General features: G+C 49.0%; 2 protein-coding genes across 5 annotated transcripts in view; one reads left to right on the top strand and one right to left on the bottom strand.

Annotated features, from left to right (window-relative positions):
• The window catches only part of TMIE (transmembrane inner ear), a 99,684-nt gene extending 97,819 nt beyond the window's left edge, over window positions 1–1,865 (bottom strand). Inside the window, exon 1 of the mRNA XM_073551147.1 lies at window positions 1,658–1,865. Within this exon, the coding sequence (XP_073407248.1) occupies window positions 1,658–1,738 (81 nt within the window). The 5' untranslated portion in view covers window positions 1,739–1,865. The remainder of the gene's footprint in view (window positions 1–1,657) is intronic.
• ALS2CL (ALS2 C-terminal like) overlaps window positions 1–25,445 on the top strand; it is a 179,088-nt gene that overhangs the window by 14,246 nt on the left and 139,397 nt on the right. Inside the window, exon 1 of one of the 4 annotated variants that reach the window (XM_073551144.1) lies at window positions 16,980–17,102. The exons of 2 other annotated variants lie outside the window; for them this stretch is intronic. The gene's annotated coding sequence lies outside the window, so the exon portion shown is untranslated. Of the gene's footprint in view, window positions 1–16,979; window positions 17,103–21,081; window positions 21,217–25,445 lie in introns of those variants that run through there. One more of the 4 variants, XM_073551142.1, reaches the window with a different exon arrangement.

Raw genomic sequence — 25,445 nt, 5'->3', positions numbered from 1 at the left:
ACACACACAGGGGGACACATATAGGGGATACACACACACAGGGGGACACATATAGGGGATACACACACAGGGGGGACACATATAGGGGATACACATACAGGGGGGACACACATAGGGGGGACGCATATAGGGGACACACACACAGGGGGGACGCATATAGGGGACACACACACAGGGGGGACGCATATAGGGGACACACACACAGGGGGACGCATATAGGGGACACACACAGGGGGACGCATATAGGGGGACACACACAGGGGGACGCATATAGGGGGACACACACAGGGGGACGCATATAGGGGATACACACAGGGGGGACGCATATAGGGGACACACACAGGGGGGACGCATATAGGGGACACACACAGGGGGGACGCATATAGGGAATGCACGCAGGGGGACACATATAGGGGATACACACACAGGGGGATGCACGCAGGGGGACGCATATAGGAGATACACACAGGGGGACGCATATAGGAGATACACACAGGGGGACGCATATAGGGGATACACACAGGGGGACGCATATAGGGGATACACACGGGGACGCATATAGGGGATACACACAGGGGGGACGCATATAGGGGATACACACACAGGGGGGACGCATATAGGGGATACACACACAGGGGGACGCATATAGGGGATGCACGCAGGGGGACACATATAGGGGATACACACACAGGGGGATGCATATAGGGGATGCACGCAGGGGGACACATATAGGGGATACACACACAGGGGGACGCATATAGGGGATGCACGCAGGGGGACGCATATAGGGGATGCACACACAGGGGGACGCATATAGGGGATGCACACACAGGGGGACACATATAGGGGACACACACAGGGGGACGCATATAGGGGACACACACAGGGGGACGCATATAGGGGACACACACAGGGAGACACACAGGGGGACGCATATAGGGGATACACACACAGGGGGACACATATAGGGGATACACACACAGGGGGACACATATAGGGCATACACACTTGGGGACACATATAGGGGATACACACTGGGGGACACATATAGGGGATACACACTGGGGGACACATATAGGGGATACACACTGGGGGACACATATAGGGGATACACACTGGGGGACACATATAGGGGATACACACTGGGGGACACATATAGGGGATACACACTGGGGGACACATATAGGGGATACACACAGGGGGACACATATAGGGGATACACACAGGGGGACACATATAGGGGATACACACTGGGGGACACATATAGGGGATACACACAGGGGGACACATATAGGGGATACACACTGGGGGACACATATAGGGGATACACACTGGGGGACACATATAGGGGATACACACTGGGGGACACATATAGGGGATACACACACAGGGGGACACATATAGGGGATACACACAGGGGGACACATATAGGGGATGCACGCAGGGGGACACATATAGGGGATACACACTGGGGGACACATATAGGGGATACACACTGGGGGACACATATAGGGGATACACACTGGGGGACACATATAGGGGATACACTGGACCCCTCCTCACTGTTCTCTTCTCTGACAGAAAGTTTCTTAGATGCCCGCAGTAAGCTTGTGTGACTCCCGTGGACACGATGGCGGCGCTCTGCGGCTGCTCTCACCTCCACCATCTGACCCTGGCTGCACCTGACGGACAGGAGGAGCAGGACATGGGGCAGCAGCAGCTCCGGGCTCCGCGCCATCTTCCGTCCTCAGCTCAGCCCCTCGCTGGACGCGGCCGCCGGTGATGGAGGCTCAGACTGACTGCAGCCTCCGTTCTCCTCCCGATCACTAATTAATGAGCCCGGTGTCATTTACACTGGGAGGGGGAGGGAGAATGGCGGAGCAGATGACTGACAGCAGCCGGGGCGGAGAGAGGAGAGAGCAGCAAGAAAGGACACTGACCACAATGTATCACCACTCCCATCATCCCTGACCCCGGAGCTGACCATCCACCTACCACAATGTATCACCACTCCCATCATCCCTGACCCCGGAGCTGACCATCCACCTACCACAATGTATCACTACTCCCATCATCCCTGACCCCGGAGCTGACCATCCACCTACCACAATGTATCACCACTCCCATCATCCCTGACCCCGGAGCTGACCATCCACCTACCACAATGTATCACCACTCCCATCATCCCTGACCCCGGAGCTGACCATCCATCTACCACAATGTATCACCACTCCCATCATCCCTGACCCCGGAGCTGACCATCCACCTACCACAATGTATCACCACTCCCATCATCCCTGACCCCGGAGCTGACCATCCACCTACCACAATGTATCACCACTCCCATCATCCCTGACCCCGGAGCTGACCATCCATCTACCACAATGTATCACTACTCCCATCATCCCTGACCCCGGAGCTGACCATCCATCTACCACAATGTATCACCACTCCCATCATCCCTGACCCCGGAGCTGACCATCCACCTACCACAATGTATCACCACTCCCATCATCCCTGACCCCGGAGCTGACCATCCATCTACCACAATGTATCACCGCTCCCATCATCCCTGACCCCGGAGCTGACCATCCATCTACCACAATGTATCACCGCTCCCATCATCCCTGACCCCGGAGCTGACCATCCATCTACCACAATGTATCACCGCTCCCATCATCCCTGACCCCGGAGCCGACCATCCACCTACCACAATGTATCACTACTCCCATCATCCCTGACCCCGGAGCTGACCATCCATCTACCACAATGTATCACCGCTCCCATCATCCCTGACCCCGGAGCCGACCATCCACCTACCACAATGTATCACTACTCCCATCATCCCTGACCCCGGAGCTGACCATCCATCTACCACAATGTATCACCGCTCCCATCATCCCTGACCCCGGAGCCGACCATCCATCTACCACAATGTATCACTACTCCCATCATCCCTGACCCCGGAGCTGACCATCCATCTACCACAATGTATCACCGCTCCCATCATCCCTGACCCCGGAGCTGACCATCCATCTACCACAATGTATCACCGCTCCCATCATCCCTGACCCCGGAGCTGACCATCCATCTACCACAATGTATCACTCCTCCCATCATCCCTGACCCCGGAGCCGACCATCCACCTACCACAATGTATCACTACTCCCATCATCCCTGACCCCGGAGCTGACCATCCATCTACCACAATGTATCACCACTCCCATCATCCCTGACCCCGGAGCTGACCATCCATCTACCACAATGTATCACCACTCCCATCATCCCTGACCCCGGAGCTGTCCATCCATCTACCACAATGTATCACCACTCCCATCATCCCTGACCCCGGAGCTGACCATCCATCTACCACAATGTATCACCACTCCCATCATCCCTGACCCCGGAGCTGACCATCCACCTACCACAATGTATCACCACTCCCATCATCCCTGACCCCGGAGCTGACCATCCATCTACCACAATGTATCACTACTCCCATCATCCCTGACCACGGAGCTGACCATCCATCTACCACAATGTATCACCACTCCCATCATCCCTGACCCCGGAGCTGTCCATCCATCTACCACAATGTATCACCACTCCCATCATCCCTGACCCCGGAGCTGACCATCCATCTACCACAATGTATCACTACTCCCATCATCCCTGACCCCGGAGCCGACCATCCACCTACCACAATGTATCACTACTCCCATCATCCCTGACCCCGGAGCCGACCATCCATCTACCACAATGTATCACCACTCCCATCATCCCTGACCCCGGAGCTGACCATCCATCTACCACAATGTATCACCACTCCCATCATCCCTGACCCCGGAGCTGACCATCCATCTACCACAATGTATCACCGCTCCCATCATCCCTGACCCCGGAGCTGACCATCCATCTACCACAATGTATCACCGCTCCCATCATCCCTGACCCCGGAGCTGACCATCCATCTACCACAATGTATCACTACTCCCATCATCCCTGACCCCGGAGCCGACCATCCACCTACCACAATGTATCACTACTCCCATCATCCCTGACCCCGGAGCCGACCATCCATCTACCACAATGTATCACCACTCCCATCATCCCTGACCCCGGAGCTGTCCATCCATCTACCACAATGTATCACCACTCCCATCATCCCTGACCCCGGAGCTGTCCATCCATCTACCACAATGTATCACCACTCCCATCATCCCTGACCCCGGAGCTGACCATCCATCTACCACAATGTATCACCACTCCCATCATCCCTGACCCCGGAGCTGACCATCCATCTACCACAATGTATCACCACTCCCATCATCCCTGACCCCGGAGCTGACCATCCACCTACCACAATGTATCACCACTCCCATCATCCCTGACCCCGGAGCTGACCATCCATCTACCACAATGTATCACTACTCCCATCATCCCTGACCACGGAGCTGACCATCCATCTACCACAATGTATCACCACTCCCATCATCCCTGACCCCGGAGCTGTCCATCCATCTACCACAATGTATCACCACTCCCATCATCCCTGACCCCGGAGCTGTCCATCCATCTACCACAATGTATCACCGCTCCCATCATCCCTGACCCCGGAGCTGACCATCCATCTACCACAATGTATCACCACTCCCATCATCCCTGACCCCGGAGCTGACCATCCATCTACCACAATGTATCACTACTCACATCATCCCTGACCCCGGAGCTGACCATCCATCTACCACAATGTATCACCACTCCCATCATCCCTGACCCCGGAGCTGACCATCCATCTACCACAATGTATCACTACTCCCATCATCCCTGACCCCGGAGCTGACCATCCATCTACCACAATGTATCACTACTCCCATCATCCCTGACCCCGGAGCTGTCCATCCATCTACCACAATGTATCACCACTCCCATCATCCCTGACCCCGGAGCTGACCATCCATCTACCACAATGTATCACCACTCCCATCATCCCTGACCCCGGAGCTGACCATCCATCTACCACAATGTATCACTACTCCCATCATCCCTGACCCCGGAGCTGTCCATCCATCTACCACAATGTATCACCACTCCCATCATCCCTGACCCCGGAGCTGACCATCCATCTACCACAATGTATCACTACTCCCATCATCCCTGACCCCGGAGCTGACCATCCATCTACCACAATGTATCACTACCCCCATCATCCCTGACCCCGGAGCCGACCATCCATCTACCACAATGTATCACTACTCCCATCATCCCTGACCCCGGAGCTGAACATCCATCTACCACAATGTATCACCACTCCCATCATCCCTGACCCCGGAGCCGACCATCCATCTACCACAATGTATCACTACTCATATCATCCCTGACCCCGGAGCTGACCATCCATGTACAACAATGTATCACTACTCCCATCATCCCTGACCCCGGAGCTGACCATCCATCTACCACAATGTATCACCGCTCCCATCATCCCTGACCCCGGAGCTGACCATCCATCTACCACAATGTATCACTGCTCCCATCATCCCTGACCCCGGTGCTGACCATCCACCTACCACAATGTATCAACGCTCCCATCATCCCGGAGCCGACCATCCATCTACCACAATGTATCACCACTCCCATCATCCCTGACCCCGGTGCTGACCATCCACCTACCACAATGTATCACCGCTCCCATCATCCCTGACCCCGGAGCCGACCATCCACCTACCACAATGTATCACCGCTCCCATCATCCCTGACCCCGGAGCTGACCATCCATGTACAACAATGTATCACTACTCCCATCATCCCTGACCCCGGAGCTGACCATCCATCTACCACAATGTATCACCGCTCCCATCATCCCTGACCCCGGAGCTGACCATCCATCTACCACAATGTATCACCACTCCCATCATCCCTGACCCCGGAGCTGACAATCCATCTACCACAATGTATCACCACTCCCATCATCCCTGACCCCGGAGCTGACAATCCATCTACCACAATGTATCACCACTCCCATCATCCCTGACCCCGGAGCTGACCATCCATCTACCACAATGTATCACCACTCCCATCATCCCTGACCCCGGAGCTGACAATCCATCTACCACAATGTATCACCACTCCCATCATCCCTGACCCCGGAGCTGACAATCCATCTACCACAATGTATCACCACTCCCATCATCCCTGACCCCGGAGCTGGCCATCCATCTACCACAATGTATCACCACTCCAATCATCCCTGACCCCGGAGCTGACCATCCATCTACCACAATGTATCACCACTCCCATCATCCCTTACCCCGGAGCTGACAATCCATCTACCACAATGTATCACCACTCCCATCATCCCTGACCCCGGAGCTGACCATCCATCTACCACAATGTATCACCACTCCCATCATCCCTGACCCCGGAGCTGACAATCCATCTACCACAATGTATCACCACTCCCATCATCCCTGACCCCGGAGCTGACCATCCATCTACCACAATGTATCACCACTCCCATCATCCCTGACCCCGGAGCCGACCATCCATCTACCACAATGTATCACTACTCCCATCATCCCTGACCCCGGAGCTGACCATCCATCTACCACAATGTATCACCACTCCCATCATCCCTGACCCCGGAGCCGACCATCCATCTACCACAATGTATCACTACTCCCATCATCCCTGACCCCGGAGCTGACCATCCATGTACAACAATGTATCACTACTCCCATCATCCCTGACCCCGGAGCTGACCATCCATGTACAATAATGTATCACTACTCCCATCATCCCTGACCCCGGAGCTGACCATCCATCTACCACAATGTATCACTACTCACATCATCCCTGACCCCGGAGCTGACCATCCATCTACCACAATGTATCACAATGTAACCAGAGTGCCTCCTGGTTTACTAAGCTTGACCTCAGGGGGGCGAATAATCTTATTCGCATCAAGCACGGGGATGAATGGAAGACGGCGTTTAAAACTCCGGAGGGACATTTTGAGTACCTGGTGATGCCTTTTGGGCTCACTAATGCCCCTTCTGTCTTCCAGTCCTTTATGAATGATATTTTCCGTGACTTTGTAGATAAGTTTTTGATCATCTATCTGGATGATATTTTGATCTTTTCTAGTGATTGGGATTCTCATGTGGAACATGTCCGGACTGTGTTCCGGATTTTGAGGGAGAATTCCCTGTTTGTTAAGGGATCGAAATGCCTCTTTGGTGTACAGAGGATTTCATTTTTGGGATTTAACTTATCTCCATCGACTATTGAAATGGACCCGGCCAAGGTACAGGCCATTTATGATTGGGTTCAGCCCACTTCTTTGAAGGCCCTCCAGAAGTTTTTGGGTTTTGCTAATTTCTATCGTAAATTTATAGCTAATTTTTCTGGTATTGTCAAACCACAGACTGATCTGAACAAGAAGGGCGCTGATGTGCTGAATTGGTCTCCTGAGGCTGTCTCAGCATTTCAGGAGCTTAAGCGGAGATTTACTTCAGCTCCGGTTTTACGGCAACCTGATGCCTCACTTCCATTTCAGGTGGGGGTAGATGCCTCTGAGATTGGTGCAGGAGCTGTTTTGTCCCAATAAGACCCTGTGACTTCTAAGATGAATCCCTGTGCCTTCTTTTCTCGAAAGTTCTCCCCATCTGAACGCAACTATGATGTGGGGAATCGGGAATTGTTGGCCATGAAGTGGGCATTTGAGGAGTGGAGACATTGGTTGGAGAGAGCTAGACATCAAGTTGTGGTCCTCACCGATCACAAGAATTTGATTTATCTGGAGTCGGCCAAATGCTTGAATCCTTGACAGGCTAGATGGGCCTTGTTTTTCAAGTGTTTTAATTTTGTGGTCTCTTTTCTTCCGGGCACTAAGAATGTTAAGGCAGACACCCTTTCTAGGAGTTTCTTTGCCGATTCTCTTAGTGTGACCGAGCCTACTACCATCATAGGTGAGGGGGTAGTTCTTTCTTCCATTTCGCCCGATTTGAGACGCGCCCTAGCGGAATTTCAGGAGGATAAACCTGAGCATTGCCCTATGGGAAAATTGTATGTTCCTGACCAGTGGAGAAAGAGAGTGATGTCTGAAATTCATTGCTCCGCATTGGCTGGTCATCCAGGTATTTTTGGTACCAGAGATTTGGTGAGTCGGCCCTTTTGGTGGCCTGCCTTATCTCGTGACGTCAAGAAATTTGTACAGTCCTGTGGGACTTGCTCTCGGTCTAAACCCTGTTCTCGTTCTAGTGGGTTGCTGATGCCCTTGCCGGTGCCCAAGAGGCCATGGACCCATATCTCAATGGATTTTATTTCTGATCTTCCTGTCTCTCAGAGAATGACTGTCATCTGGGTGATTTGTGATAGATTTTCGAAGATGGTCCATCTTGTACCACTCCCAAAGTTGCCATCTTCCGCTGAGTTGGTGCCCTTGTTTCTACAACAGGTGGTTCGGTTACACAGGATTCCTGAGAACATTGTGTCCGACAGAGGAGTCCAGTTTGTTTCCAGATTCTGGAAAGCCTTTTGTTCCAATCTGGGAATTCAGTTATCCTTCTCCTCCACGTTTCATCCCCAGACCAATGGACAGACTGAGAGAACAAACCAGACCTTGGAGTCTTATTTGAGATGTTTTATATCTGCTGATCAGGATGACTGGGTTTCATTTTTGCCCTTGGCCGAATTCACACTGAACAATAGAGCTAGTTCTGCCACTTTGATGTCACCCTTTTTCTGTAATTTTGGGTTTCATCCTCGATTCTCTTCAGGGCAAGTGGAATCTTCGTCCTGCCCAGGTGTGGACACTGTGGTTAAGAGAATGCAGCAGATATGGGACCAAGTGGTGGATAAGTTGTCACTCTCTCAGGAAAAGGCCCAGCGATTTTCCAACCGGCATAGGACCATTGGTCCCCGGTTTAAAGTGGGTGATATGGTTTGGTTGTCGTCTAAGAATATTCCTATGAAGGTTGCATCTCCTAAATTTAAGCCAAGATTTATTAGTCCTTATAAGATTTTGGAAATTCTTAATCCTGTTTCGTTTCGATTGGCTCTTCCAGTTACGTTCAAGATCCATAACGTATTTCACAAATCTCTGTTGAAGAGATTTGTTGAGCCAGTGGTTCCTATGGCAGCACCTCCTGACCCTGTGATGGTTGAAGGCAATGTGGAATGAGGTAGAGAAAATATTGGATTCTCGTTTGGTTAGACGGAGACTCCAGTATTTGGTCAACTGTAAGGGTTATGGTCAGGAGGATAATTCTTGGGTCTCTGCCTCCGATATTCATGCTAATAGATTTGTTCGTGCTTTTCACCGGGCCCATCCTGATCGGCCTGGTGGCATGGATGAGGGTTCGGTGACCCCTCCTCAAGGGGGGTGTACTGTTGTGAGTTCATTCTCTGGTTCACCAGTTGTGAGTTCTCCTTCCAGACTCCCTCAGGTGGTAACAGGAGGTAGTGAGGCTGATTTGATCGGTGGAGATCTGCCACCTGAGAATGAGGATGACGATTGGATCTCAGGAGTCTCAGATTGGATTTAAGACAGCTGACGTCCTATTCAGTTGCTGGTGATTCCTTCTGGCTTGTCAGCTCTTGGTTTTCAGCTCTGTTCCAGTCAGCTAAAGCTAAGTTTTTCTGCTAATGTTCACACTTGATTTTGTTGGTCTATTCAGTTTTTAGTGGGGTCAGCCAGCCCCGGCTGGGGCTGTGCTGAATTTCCACTCTTATTTATCTGTATTTGCCAATTTGCTTTTTGTCCCTTATTAGATTGGCCTCTTTTTGCTCTGTCTCAAAATATTTCAGAGTGATGATATAGTGGGAGAAGTCTAGTGACTTCAGGGTTAATTTTGTTATCAGAAGTGTTGGACATTATTTTGTAGGTGTCATGATCTGAAGTGATCTGACAGTTTTAAAAGCACTGTGTGAACTTTTTTTTCCTTTTGGCAAGTTGCCAAGGTGACTTGACTGTCCCCGGTGGTGGTTAGTGGTATCGCACCTTAGGTTTCAGTTTAATGGGCACGTAATTAGGAATCAGATGTGGGGCTCTATAAAGGAGTCTCAGGGTGTGCAATCACTGCTGGTGATACTGATTCATTTATTCTGAGTTTGTGAGAGCCTGGTGGAAGGAGGGAGCTGAGGAGGAGTCCTGCGCAGCTTAGCCAGGGGGGACGTGTGTCAGCTATGGTGTCTGGACGAAGGGCTGGCATGGCGTGGTGGGGTCGCAGTGATGGTGTCAGCGGGAAGTGTCTGCATGGACTGGTGGAGTGGCTACTATGGAGAGTGGCACTCACCATGTGGTACTTGGCTGCTGAGCTGGACTCAAGCATGCTTGACTTCGTGGCAGAAGCTGAACTCATCCTTGGGACTCTGTTACTAAGCAGCAGCAACTGGTGGTGGACTCTGCTCCTAGGCAGCACTATGGTGCAGGATCCTGTTATGGTGATGGATCCGGGTGGAGGAGAAGACGCACGCAGGTGGAGGGCTCTGTTGCAGGAGCATAAGCACAGAGCATAAAGCTAAGTGGTGTCCCCCTGTATTGTCTCTTTCCCTCATGTGTGTTATTAGTGCAGTGGTGGGATTAGTTTCTGCACCGACCTATTCCCTAGTGAGGGTTTAGGGTCAGGGCGAGCTAGGGCGTTGAGGTACGCGTGCGGCGCCCGGTGCGGAACCGGCATAGGGAACGTTAGGAGTGCAGGGACACTGGCTCAGGGGAGCTCAGGAGGTCTCCAATTCCCTTTTCCCTATCGCAGGGCCCACCACTGTTAATGTTTCCCAGGTCCCCCTTATTATTTAAATTCGCCGTACTGGAGGCTGGGTTTCCAGAATGTTTATTAACGTGTAATACCTAAATTCGCCAGGTGGAGGCGGTGTATCCATCTGCACGTTTTATTATTTAAATTCGCCCCACTGGAGGCGGTGTATCCAGGGTCACATGTGTTATGGGTTCGCCTTGCGGTAACACCTGCGCCCAGACACACAGTGACCATGACAGTAGGGTTTTGGGCAGATTGCAGATTTTGTAGGGTTTTTGGCAGGTTCCTCTCCTTTCTAGTTAGTCTGAGTTAGTCTGGGCCCCATCGTTTGCTCAGCCTATTCTCCTACCTGTGTTTGTGTTTTCATCTTGTTTCACCGTCAATACATGTGTGGGGGCTGTCTATTCCTTTGGGGTCTGCTCTGGGGCAGTTAGTTTTCCCTTTTCTTGCTTTAGGCTTATTTAGTCCTCCGGCCGTGATGAGGCATATAGGTTCATCGTAGGCACGCTCCACGGCTGCTGCTAGTTGTGTAGTAGGATCAGGGATCTGCAATCTGCATAGTTACCAACCTCTCTGGTTTTTCTGGGCTTAGCATGTTTAGGTTTTTTCCTCCTCGGTGACCCATTCATAACATATCCCACATCATCCCGTCAGCCATAGCCACCGGACTACTACCCCTAATATCCCACATCATCCCGTCAGCCAGAGCTACCGGACTACTACCCCTAATATCCCACATCATCCCGTCAGCCAGAGCCACCGGACTACTACCCCTAATATCCCACATCATCCCGTCAGCCAGAGCTACCGGACTACTACCCCTAATATCCCACATCATCCCGTCAGCCAGAGCTACCGGACTACTACCCCTAATATTCCACATCATCCCGTCAGCCAGAGCCACCGGACTACTACCCCTAATATCCCACATCATCCCATCAGTCAGAGCCACCGGACTACTACCCCTAATATCCCACATCATCCCATCAGCCAGAGCCACCGGACTACTACCCCTAATATCCCACATCATCCCGTCAGCCAGAGCTACCGGACTACTACCCCTAATATCCCACATCATCCCGTCAGCCAGAGCCACCGGACTACTACCCCTAATATCCCACATCATCCCGTCAGCCAGAGCTACCGGACTACTACCCCTAATATCCCACATCATCCCGTCAGCCAGAGCCACCGGACTACTACCCCTAATATCCCACATCATCCCATCAGCCAGAGCCACCGGACTACTACCCCTAATATCCCACATCATCCCGTCAGCCAGAGCTACCGGACTACTACCACTAATATCCCACATCCCGTCAGCCAGAGCTACCGGACTACTACCCCTAATATCCCACATCATCCCGTCAGCCAGAGCCACCGGACTACTACCCCTAATATCCCACATCATCCCATCAGCCAGAGCCACCAGACTACTACCCCTAATATCCCACATCATCCCGTCAGCCAGAGCCACCGGACTACTACCCCTAATATCCCACATCATCCCATCAGCCAGAGCCACCGGACTACTACCCCTAATATCCCACATCATCCCGTCAGCCAGAGCTACCGGACTACTACCACTAATATCCCACATCCCGTCAGCCAGAGCTACCGGACTACTACCACTAATATCCCACATCCCGTCAGCCAGAGCTACCGGACTACTACCCCTAATATCCCACATCATCCCGTCAGCCAGAGCTACCGGACTACTACCCCTAATATCCCACATCATCCCGTCAGTCAGAGCCACCGGACTACTACCACTAATATCCCACATCATCCCATCAGCCAGAGCCACCGGACTACTACCACTAATATCCCACATCATCCCATCAGCCAGAGCCACCGGACTACTACCCCTAATATCCCACATCATCCCATCAGCCAGAGCCACCGGACTACTACCCCTAATATCCCACATCATCCCGTCAGCCAGAGCCACCGGACTACTACCCCTAATATCCCACATCATCCCGTCAGCCTGGGGTCAGAATCAGAGCGCTGAGTGGATTTGCTGTGACTTCAATACCAATGATCCCTTTAAGAGGGAAGATGTGCCTCTGGGATGGAGGATGTGTGATGGGGATATGGGCAGGGGGGGGGGATTAATTTCTGTCATGTGTTCTCTGCTCCTCTCAGGGGTTAAGGAAAGAGAGCACACATGGGGTGATAAAAGTGATATTTTGGGTGACAATACACAGTTAGTGCACTCAACTTTACAGGTTGTGAACAGTCACAGCCCTTTGCAGAATGCAAAAGAAACCAGTGGTAATTCTTTGGCCCTGAGGAAGTGGCAGATCTGCCATGAAAGGTGTCGGCACAATAAAGCTTTCAAGAATGTTTCTGTCCTTGCGTGGTCAGCGCGGATACATTGAAAAACCCGGTCTTTTTCTTCCTCCTTTGTGACCTTTCTGGGGGGGGCAGACAATGGCTGGGAGCTTATGTTCCCGGGGATGCTAGATTTCTCCCACCATGTCAGTGTCTGTGGAGGTGTTGTGGAGTGGGAAAACTGTTCCTCGTAGTAACCAATCACAGCTCAGCTTCTTTTAAACAGCGCTGGTGAAATGAAAGATACTTACTGATTGGTTGGAGACACACACACATTCAATTTTATAGATATAGATGATCTAAGAGGGATCTCACCAGCCCCCATAATTGGCACCTCCGTTAGTGAAGCATAGAGTGCACGCCAATATCTAAATGTCATGATATACGGGTGTCTGTGTGTGGCTGTACGTGTCCTGAATATCAGCAGATCTCAGGGAACGGTCACAGATATTGGGAGAGCGTCTTTCTGCATGACTAATCCTTCCATTACTCGTCCGTATCTCCCAGATACAGATTAGTAATTATGTTAATTCCTTGTATCGTCGTTAATTGGCCTCGTCCAGATCATCGCCATCATCCACATGAAAGCGTCTCCTTCGCCCTCCAGTAAATGAGTTTTCACTGAAGCCTCAAATATCAACTCTGACGACGTCCTCTCCAATTACTGATCTAATCTGGACGTACGAGTGATGGCGGAAATGTTCAGGAACGGTGAGAACGGCGGAGAGTTCCCAAGTGAATTACTAAAGACAGAACGAGGAGCAAACAATGGAGCTCGCGTCTAATGCCAAGCACGGCACGAGGTCACCGTCCTCCGGTGTTCTGCTGCTTTCCTGTTAGCTCTCCGGATGATGGCTGGACCGCGGCGGCTGCATTACCGCAGTGCATTGTGGGAGGTGGACCCTGCAGGCTATGTGCACACGTCCGAAATTCCTGCGGAAATTTCCGTGGCAATTCCACAACTCCCTGCCGCAGGAAATACGCAAGAAATCCACATGTGTGATTCCCACGTGTTTCCCGCAAAAAAAATAGCGTTTTCCAAGTGATCTGGAGCATCGCTTGGAGAATTGATTGACAGGTTGGTCACACGCGTCGTACATAGTGTTTGACGAGTGTGACCAACTTTTTACAACTGAGGCGGCCTGTGCGGCATCAATAGTAAAAAGATCTAATGTTAAAAATAATTAAAAAAATAAAAAATCGTGTTATTCTCACCTTCTGACATCCCGCGCAGCGTTCCTGATCCTCGCGATGCTCCCGACAACTCCTGTTCCCAGCATCTCGCGAGACCGCTACGTCATCAAAGGTCATTGTCGCAAGGCATCGCTGGGAACAGGAGTCGTCGGGAGCATCGATGAGGCCTGGGGACGCTGCGGGGGACGTCGGAAGGTGAGAATATATATATATATATTTTTATTTTAATTCTTTTTTAACATTGATATGGTGCCCAGAGCCCGGAGGAGAATCTCCTCTGCTCCGGACCCTGGGTACCATCTGCACATTTTCCGCTTACTTTGTGCATGGAGGGCACAGCCACATGCGGAAATTAAGCGTATCAATGCATATGTGTGCGGAATCCCCGCAATTCCGCACAAAGAATGAGCATGCTGCGTATTTTTCTGCGATGCGATTCCGCTGCGGAAAAATATGCAGCATTAGCACAGCATGTGCGGAATGCCATGGAATTCAATAGGTTGCTTATTTTATGTATTTTTGCAGCGTTTTCACGGCGAAAAAGCACAAAATCCGCGGGAATTCCGTACGTGTGCACACAGCCATACACTGTGTCTTTAGTGCTCCAGCTCAGAACAGACTGTGATCAAGCAGGGCTTGCCATGTCCTTTCTAATATGTCACAACTTACATTGTATATCATTCATTTTTTACACTTTTTTTTCTACAATTTAGAACATGTGGTTTGTGTAATATCGCTTTCTACCACAAGGAAGCGCAACATGAATATGTAACACAGGTGTCTGGCTGCAATGACCTGAGATCAGTCAGTGACTGATGTAATGCTATTTAGTGTTAGTAATTATGCAAATCAACTGTAGAAAGAATAACAATAAGTTTAGAAGAACCTAGAAAGTCTTTCGCTATTTAACCCCTTAGTGACCCGGCCAATTTTTACAATTCTCACCACTGTCCCTTTATGAGGTTATCGCTCTGGAGCTTCATCGGATCCCGCTGGTCCTGAGATTTTTTTTCCCTTAGTATTGTATTTCATGTCAGTGGTAAAGTTTCTTTGCTATGACTTATTTTATTATTTTTCCCGAAGGGGGTGATAAGGGGGGTTTGATTTACTATTTTTTTTTTTGGTCACTGTGATAGGTTTCTCTCAGTGATCAAGATGAACCAATAGAAAAAGTCTCCTATTGTTGCCGGGTTCCGGCAGATCTCGGTGAGCGCACAGCGCATGTGCCCACCATTTTCTTCCAGGAACAAGAAGTGGGGACGCGGGGATGGTGGAGGTACCGGGGGGCTCGGGGGACCCATTTCTCTCTCCTCTGGTATGCTAGATCATATCAGAAGAGAGAGAAATTAATGGGAAATTGGACTTTTGTTTATTTTTTTTTTTGCGATCACTGTTATTCGGTGAAAAGTTGTGATCGCAAGATTGGGGAGGGTAAAAAAGCGACCCAAATCATGTTCTCTAGGGTCTCAGCTACCCCCAGGAGCCCAGACCGCGGAGATTTTCCAACGCTGGGGGGCGCTATACCCATATTTCTCAGCGCCGTTAAAAAGGCATATATCGGCGGTCATTAAGGGTTAAAGTTAATGTCCTTCTCACAAAGGTGGTGTGGTCAGTCATGGGAGTCACCATGTGAGTTCTCACTAGAAACTGTAGCCCTAGGGGGCTCACCGTGGTATACCACTAGGCTGCAGTCATTGGCCGGGGCCGCCGCCTCCGCTCCAGGAGGAATGTGAGCGGTGCACCCTGCGAGACACCACAACTTCCTTGTTTATGGTCTTAGATAATAAATCCAGGACATGGGCTACATGTGTCACATTCCTTGGGTCACTCACTCATGACCAATAGACAACGCCAGAAGCGTCTTACCTGGGCCAAGGAGAAGAAGAACCGGACTGTTGTCAGTGGTCCCTGAGTCTGGAGGAAGAGTGGAGAGGCCACAATCCAAGCTGCTGGAGGTCTGGTGTGAAGTCTCCACCATCAGTGATGGTTTGAGGAGCCATGTCATCTGCTGGTGTAGGTCCACTGTGTTTTATCAAGACCAACGTCAGCGCAGCCGTCTACCAGGACATGTTAGAGCTCTTCATGCTTCCCTCTGCTGACAAGCTTTATGGAGATGGAAATGTCATTCTCCAGCAGGACTTGGCCCCTGTCCACACGGCCAAAAGTACCGACACCTGGTGTACACACAACAGTATCACTGGGATTGAATGGCAGCAAACTCGCCTGACCTTAACCCCATAGAGAATCTATGGAGTATTGTCAAGAGGAAGATGAGAGACACCAGACCCAACAATGCAGACGTGCTGAAGGCTGCTATCAAAGCAACCTGGGCTTCCATAACCCCTCAGCAGTGCCACAGGCTGATCGCCTCCATGCCACGCCGCATTGATGCAGTAATTGATGCAGAAGGATCCCGACCAAGTATTGAGGGCATTTACTGAACATATATTTCAGTAGGGCAACATTTCAGATTTTACAATCATTTTTCAAGCTGGTGTCAGGGCCGCAGCTATAATGAGGCAAGTTGAGCCAGGTGCTGAAGCAGCAGGCAGTAGGGGGCGGCATTATGCGCTCCTCTACCTGCAGCACCTACAATTTATCCTCTGCACGCTGGTGCTGCGGTCATGCAAGAGGCTGTAATTGATGAGATCACAGGAGGGAAGGAGTCAGGGCCCCCGATCATGTGACCCCTGACTACTCCCCTCCTATGACCTCATCACAGGTCCCGTGCGCATCAGCCCTTGTTTTATGCAGGACTCTGCTGTCTGTGCTGGCTGTCATCGTCCTGGATGAGGGAAGTTTATTTGTGAGGTCAGGGTGGTTTACAGGGTGTATGTAGCAGAGCCGCGAGTGTGTGAGATGTACGGAGCAGAGATGTGTACGCAGTGGAGCTGTGTGTGTACACGGCGTGGAGCCGTCTGTGTGTGTGTACAAGGTGTATGGAGCGGAGCCGCGAGTGTGTGAGGTGTACGGAGCGGAGCCGTGTGTGTAAGAGGTGTACGGAGAGGAGCCGCGTGTGTGGGAGGTGCACGGAGCAGAGCCGCGAGTGTGTGGGGTGTGCGGAGCTGTGTGTGTGTGCGAGGTGTAAGGAGCAGAGCCGTGTGTATGTACGGAGCGGAGCAGAGTGTGTGCGAGGTGTACGGAGTGGAGCCGCATGTGTACGAGGTGTACGGCGCAGAGTCGCGTGTGCCTATTATTCTGTATGAAGTAATATATGGGGCCTATTATTCTGTATGAAGTAATATATGGTGCCTATTATTCTGTATGAAGTAATATATGGTGCCTATTATTCTGTATGAAGTAATATATGGGGGCCATTATGCTGTATGAAGTAATATATGGGGGCCATTATGCTGTATGAAGTAATATATGGGGGCCATTATGCTGTATGAAGTAATATATGGGGCCTATTATTCTGTATGAAGTAATATATGGGGCCTATTATTCTGTATGAAGTAATATATGGGGCCTATTATTCTGTATGAAGTAATATATGGGGCCCATTATTCTGTATGAAGTAATATATGGTGCCTATTATTCTGTATGAAGTAATATATGGGGCCCATTATACTGTATGAAGTAATATATTGGGCCCATTATACTGTACAAGATGGTGGCCCGATTCTAATGCATCGGGTATTCTAGAATATATATGCAGTTTATTTTTGACGATTTAATAATAATGCAATAATGCACCCCCCAATCCTGATATGTATGGTTCTCTCACCCCCAATCTTGATATGCATGCTACCCCTCAAATCCCTATCCTGGTATGCATGGTCCCCTCACCACCCTATCCTTGTATGCATGGTCCCCTCACCCCCCTTTCTTGGTATGCATGGTCCTCTCACACCCCAATCCTGGTATGTATGCTCACCGTCACCCCCCTTTCCTGGTATGTATGGTCCCCTCACCCCCCAATCCTGGTATGCATGGTCCCCTCACCCCCCTTTCCTGATATGCATGGTCCCCTCACCCCCCAATCCTGTTATGCATAATCCTCTTACCCTCCTTTTGGGGTATGCATGGTCCCCTCACCCCCCAATCCTGGTATGCATAGTCCTCTTACCCTCCTTTTGGGGTATGCATGGTCCATTCACCCCCAAGTCCTGGCATGCATGGTCCTTTCACCCCCCCAATCCTGGTATGCATGGTCCCCTCACCCCCCTATCCTGGTATGCATGGTATCCTCACCCCCCTTTCCTGGTATGCATAGTCCCCTCACCCCCTATCCTGGTATGCATGGTCCCCTCACCCCCCTTTCCTGGTATACATGGTCCCCTCACCCCCCTTTCCTGGTATGCATGGTCCCCTCACCCCCCTTTCCTGATATGCATGGTCCCCTCACCCCCCAATCCTGGAATGCATGGTCCTCTTACCCCCCTTTGGGGTATGCATGGTCCCTCACCCACCAGTCCTGGTATGCATGGTCCCCTCACCCCCAATCCTGGTATGCATGGTCCCCTCACCCCCCTTTCCTGGTATGCATGGTCCCCTCACCCCCCTTTCTTGGTATGCATGGTCCCCTCACCCCCCTTTCTTGGTATGCATGGTCCCCTCAACCCCCAATCCTGGTATGCATGGTCCCCTCACCCCCCAATCCTGGTATGCATGGTCCCCTCACCCCCCAATCCTGGTATGCATGGTCCCCTCACCCCCTTATCCTGGTATGCATGGTCCCCTCACCCCCCTTTCCTGGTATGCATGGTCCCCTCAACCCCCTTTCCTGGTATGCATGGTCCCCTCACCCCCCTTTCCTGGTATGCATGGTCCCCTCACCCCCCTTTCCGTGTAGCCGCGACCAATCACTGCTGCGGCCCTGTACAAAAATAATATTAAAAAATAAAAAAAGTTATTCTCACCTTCCGACGGCCTCCTGTCTTCTTTCCACGCGCCCGGCCTCGCGTTCCCAGGAATGCTTTGTGGCTTAGACTGCTGATGACGTCCGTCTTCTTTCTCGCTCTCGCGAGAGTGACATCATCAGCGGTCTAAGCCGCAAAGCATTCCTGGGAACGCAAGGCCGGGCGCGTGGAAAGAAGACAGGAGGCCGTCGGAAGGTGAGAATAACTTTTTTAATTTTAATTCTCTTTTTTACAGATTAAGGGCTGCGCCTGCTGCTGATTGGTTGCGGCCTGGCGGGGGCCTGGCGGCCGCGACCAATCTGTGGCCCGCGATTTCGGTTACAGACAGACACGATAAGGCGTTTATATATATATATAGATGAAGTAATATATGGGGCCCATTATACTGTACGAAGTAATATATGGGGCCCATTATGCTGTATGGAGCATTATATGGGGCCCATTATACTGTATGAAGTAATATATTGGGCCCATTATACTGTATGAAGTAATATATTGGGCCCATTATGCTGTATGGAGCATTATATGGGGCCCATTATACGGTACAAAGTAATATATGGGGCCCATTATACTGTATGGAGCATTATATGGGGCCCATAATACTGTATGAAGTAATATATTGGGCCCATTATACTGTATGAAGTAATATATGGGGCCCATTATACTGTATGGAGCATTATATGGGGCCCATTATACTGTATGAAGTAATATATTGGGCCCATTATGCTGTATGGAGCATTATATGGGGCCCATTATACTGTACAAAGTAATATATGGGGCCCATTATACTGTATGGAGCATTATATGGGGCCCATGATACTGTATGAAGTAATATATGGGGCCCATTATGCTGTATGGAGCATTATATGGGGACCATTATTCTGTATGAAGTAATATATTCGGCCCATTATACTGTACAAAGTAATATATGGGGCCCATTATGCTGTATGGAGCATTATATGGGGCCCATTATGGAGCATTATGAGGGGATAGGGGATGACTTTCTGTTTGTTGTGGATCAGACCGCTGGGACCCCCATGATCCTGGGAAACGTAGCTTTGAAGAGCACCATGTAAATGGAGCTGTGGTCAGTCATACGCACTGTGGTGCCATTCACATGTGGCTCTTCAAATAATTCCTTAAAGAGAGTGATGAGGGGACGACAAAGTATAGCAAAAAGTCACTGATCGGGGTGCAGTGTTATAGATTGTGGGCTGGTGGGGTTTGTGTGGCAGGGCTGCGTTTTTGTCCCAGTCCGGCCCTGTGGGAGGCCTATCATTGCCATTAATGACCCCTGTTCTGGATACCCCTGTGTTGTTCTTGTATGTGCGTGTGATGGCGCTGACATCCTTGTGTTTGGACACCTCAGTGTTACAGGATAGGTATGAGAATGTACCTTGTGTGCGGGGGGGGGGCGTCATTTTGCTGTTCGCCTCAGGCAGCAGAGAGGCTTGGTTCACCCTGTCTGGAGTTATAAAGTATTCTAATGTACTGAGATAATGACTTTTGGGTTCTCATTGGCTGTAAGTCATAATCATCAACATTACCAGAAATAAACCCGTGAGATCACTCTGTGTGTAATGTCTCTGTAGTGGCGAGTCACTTCTCGCTGATCGTGTAATGTTGTGAGACGCTCCTGTGTGTGTTTTGTGCTGTGACGCGGGGCTGTGCTGGGTGACTGTGGCAGCCGGTGTGGCCAGTGGTGAATATTGGGGTTTGTGATTTGGAGTTTCTGAATCCGATGAGTTTTCGGTTTTGGCGGGCGCGGTGCCGTGTTTATATGCGTCTGTCCGGGACTCCCGCAGGTCTCAGTCATTAGAGGCCACGACTGATCCTAACCGCTCAGGATGATGGGGGTGACACTGACAGCTTTCATTATAAACGTCTTAGTGACAGGCTGCCAAGTCACCTGGCCCCCGCCTGGCCGGCTGCCGCTCCGGGAGGAATGTGAGCGGTGCACCCTGGGAGACACCACAACTTCCTTGTTTATGGTCTGAGATAATAAATTGTTTCAACTTGAAGCATTTAAGTAAAAGTCCTGCAGAACACCTGATGAAGCAAAGGTGAGTCCTGTGTGTACAGTACTGTATATAGGGTCCTGTGTGTACAGTACTGTATATAGGGTCCTGTGTGTACAGTACTGTATATAGGGTCCTGTGTGTACAGTACTGTATATAGGGTCCTGTGTGTACAGTACTGTATATAGGGTCCTGTGTGTACAGTACTGTATATAGGGGTCCTGTGAGTACAGTACTGTATATAGGGTCCTGTGTGTACAGTACTGTATATAGGGGTCCTGTGTGTACAGTACTGTATATAGGGTCCTGTGTGTACAGTACTGTATATAGGGTCCTGTGTGTACAGTACTGTATATAGGGTCCTGTGTGTACAGTACTGTATATAGGGGTCCTGTGGGTACAGCACTGTATATAGGGGTCCTGTGGGTACAGTACTGTATATAGGGGTCCTGTGGGTACAGTATTGTATATAGGGGCCCTGTGTGTACAGTACTGTATATAGGGGCCCTGTGTGTACAGCACTGTATATAGGGGTCCTGTGGGTGCAGCACTGTATATAGGGGTCATGTGGGTATAGCACTGTATATAGGGGTCCTGTGTGTACAGTACTGTATATAGGAGACCTGTGGGTACAGCACTGTATATAGGGGTCCTGTGGGTACAGCACTGTATATAGGGGTCCTGTGGGTACAGTACTGTATATAGGGGTCCTGTGGGTACAGTACTGTATATAGGGGTTCTGTGAGTACAGTACTGTATATAGGGGTCCTGTGGGTACAGTACTGTATATAGGGTCCTGTGTGTACAGTACTGTATATAGGGTCCTGTGGGTACAGCACTGTATATAGGGGTCCTGTGGGTACAGTACTGTATATAGGGGTCCTGTGGGTACAGTACTGTATATAGGGGCCCTGTGTGTACAGCACTGTATATAGGGGTCCTGTGGGTGCAGCACTGTATATAGGGGTCATGTGGGTATAGCACTGTATATAGGGGTCCTGTGTGTACAGTACTGTATATAGGAGACCTGTGGGTACAGCACTGTATATAGGGGTCCTGTGGGTACAGCACTGTATATAGGGGTCCTGTGGGTACAGTACTGTATATAGGGGTCCTGTGAGTACAGTACTGTATATAGGGGTTCTGTGAGTACAGTACTGTATATAGGGGTCCTGTGTGTACAGTACTGTATATAGGGGTCCTGTGTACAGTACAGTTTATAGGAGTCCTGTGTGTACAGTACTGCATATAGGGATCCTGTGTATATTACTCTATATAGGGGTCCTGTGTACAGTACTGTATATAGAGGTCCTGTGTACAGTACAGTTTATAGGGGTCCTGTGTGTACAGTACTGTATATAGGGGTCCTGTGTACAGTACCGTTTATAGGGGTCCTGTGTACAGTACCGTTTATAGGGGTCCTGTGTGTACAGTACTGTATATAGGGGTCCTGTGTACAGTACAGTTTATAGGAGTCCTGTGTGTACAGTACTGTATATAAGAGTCCTGTGTGTACAGTACTGCATATAGGGGTCCTGTGTATATTACTCTATATAGGGGTCCTGTGTACAGTACTGTATATAGGGGTCCTGTGTACAGTACAGTTTATAGGGGTCCTGTGTACAGTACTGTATATAGAGTATTTATGGGTTCTCTGCATACAGCACATAGAGTATATATTGTCCTGTGTATACGGTATAATATGTTAGTCCTGTGAATATAGTATAAGTGAGTCCTGTGTATACAGCACAGTACCCAGTATATATGAGTCCACTGTACTGTATATAGAGTATATAGGTCCTGTCTCCACAGAACAGTATACTGTGTATATGAATCGGATTATTCTTCAGTCCCACCACACTTGACTTGAGGGTGTTAGTAGTTAAGGATTAAGAATATCACTATATGAGATATCTGCCCATAACAGGGCAATCCAGTGCAGCGCGGCTTTACTTCACTATTTCAGTCATTTATTGATAGATCACATTTACATATTTAGCTATTTTATTTACTTTTCTGCATTTTTGTTATTTCCTTATTTTTAATGTGTAAAGTTGGTTGTATCCTGCAGCTGCACTGGGTGCGGACGTCTTGTAGATCCGCGCAGGCTTCCGCGAGGTTTAGGGAACGCTGTGCGGAATCTGTAAGGAGTCAGTGACCTACAAGGGGCAATACTGATACCAGTCCTAAAGGGAACCTGCGGGGGACATACAGAAGAGCATGATATCCAGGGGCGGACATTCTGGTACGGAGTACAGAACACATCCTATGGAGGGGCAGAGAGGTTATCAATCATTAGATCCATATGACCGGGGAATGAGACATTGAGGGCTGTGGCTTCATTTACTGCTCTACAGGATAGGCAGTCACCCCCAGATTATGGGCAATATATAGGGGCAAGAAGCCCATTGGGGGTATATATACTAGGCTGGGTATACACAGTTCCCCAAACACAGAGCAGAGCTATAAATGCCATCCGGAGCAAAGACTTCACAGCCTGACAGCACTTAGGCCACAGGGATGGTTGTGACTTTGTTGCTGCAGTTTTGTTACCTTGTTGCCCTTCATCTCTGTGATGCTGATAATGTAGAGAATCTGACTGTACAAACAGGAGGAATTTTTACTCCTCTAAAGGGTCATTTTTATTAAGTTTTTATGCAGATATGACAGAAATAACATGAGTTTATAGCAGACATCAGAATAACACTGATTACACAAGTAAGAAAAGTGTCATACTGGAAGGAGCCTCCTCATGGCTGGGAAGTTCTGTGGACACTTGGACAGCGGCCAAAAGGATTGTTGCTCTATGATCCTTCAAGGACGCCCTGTTACTACAATGATGGATATATGGACATTTCCCATCATTACAGGTCACATTGAGCCTCAGATTAGTAACAAAGATGCGTCTGTGATCAATGGAGTCTGCTGAGCAAGTGCAGCGACCGACACTGACGATAATGTCACTGAACTCATAGCAGAAAAACTGGAAATGAAAATGCAAATAGCTGAGAATATAGAAAATCAGGAAAACACCCCACCAGGAAAAGACTGGGAACAGAAAGCTGTCCAAATGACATAACCATCCAGAGCAACCTACATGAATCCCAACCCTAAGGGGTCACACTGTACCCCGACATCAAAATCAGATGGGTGTAATCATAAATGTGTCATTATCAATGAAAATATATAAATGATTATTATCCTGCACACTGCCACCAATGTACAAGAATATAACTACTATAATACTGCCCCTATGTACAAGAATATAACTACTATAATACTGCCCCTATGTACAAGAATATAACTACTATAATACTACCCCTATATACAAGAATATAACTACTATAATACTGCTCCTATGTACAAGAATATAACTACTATAATACTGCTCCCTATGTACAAGAATATAACTACTATAATACTGCCCCTATGTACAAGAATATAACTACTATAATACTGTCCCTATGTACAAGAATATAACTACTATAATACTGCTCCCTATGTACAAGAATATAACTACTATAATACTGCTCCTATGTACAAGAATATAACTACTATAATACTGTCCCTATGTACAAGAATGTAACTACTATAATACTGTCCCTATATACAAGAATATAACTACTATAATACTGCTCCTATGTACAAGAATATAACTACTATAATACTGCTCCTATATACAAGAATATAACTACTATAATACTGCCCCTATGTACAAGAATATAACTACTATAATACTGCTCCCTATGTGCAAGAATATAACTACTATAATACTGCCCCTATGTGCAAGAATATAACTACTATAATACTGCCCCTATGTACAAGAATATAACTACTATAATACTGCTCCTATGTACAAGAATATAACTACTATAATACTGCTCCTATGTACAAGAATATAACTACTATAATACTGTCCCTATGTACAAGAATGTAACTACTATAATACTGTCCCTATATACAAGAATATAACTACTATAATACTGCTCCTATGTACAAGAATATAACTACTATAATACTGCTCCTATATACAAGAATATAACTACTATAATACTGCCCCTATGTACAAGAATATAACTACTATAATACTGCCCCTATATACAAGAATATAACTACTATAATACTGCCCCTATGTACAAGAATATAACTACTATAATACTGCTCCCTATGTACAAGAATATAACTACTATAATACTGCCCCTATATACAAGAATATAACTACTATAATACTGCTCCCTATGTACAAGAATATAACTACTATAATACTGCTCCCT

The sequence above is a fragment of the Dendrobates tinctorius genome, unplaced genomic scaffold (assembly GCF_039654945.1).
Source record: "Dendrobates tinctorius isolate UK_male_01 unplaced genomic scaffold, ASM3965494v1 ptg000173l, whole genome shotgun sequence".
NCBI classification, from domain to species: Eukaryota; Metazoa; Chordata; class Amphibia; order Anura; family Dendrobatidae; genus Dendrobates; species Dendrobates tinctorius.
Note: the sequence above shows the minus strand (reverse complement) of the source record. Positions and strands in the feature narration are given on the sequence as shown.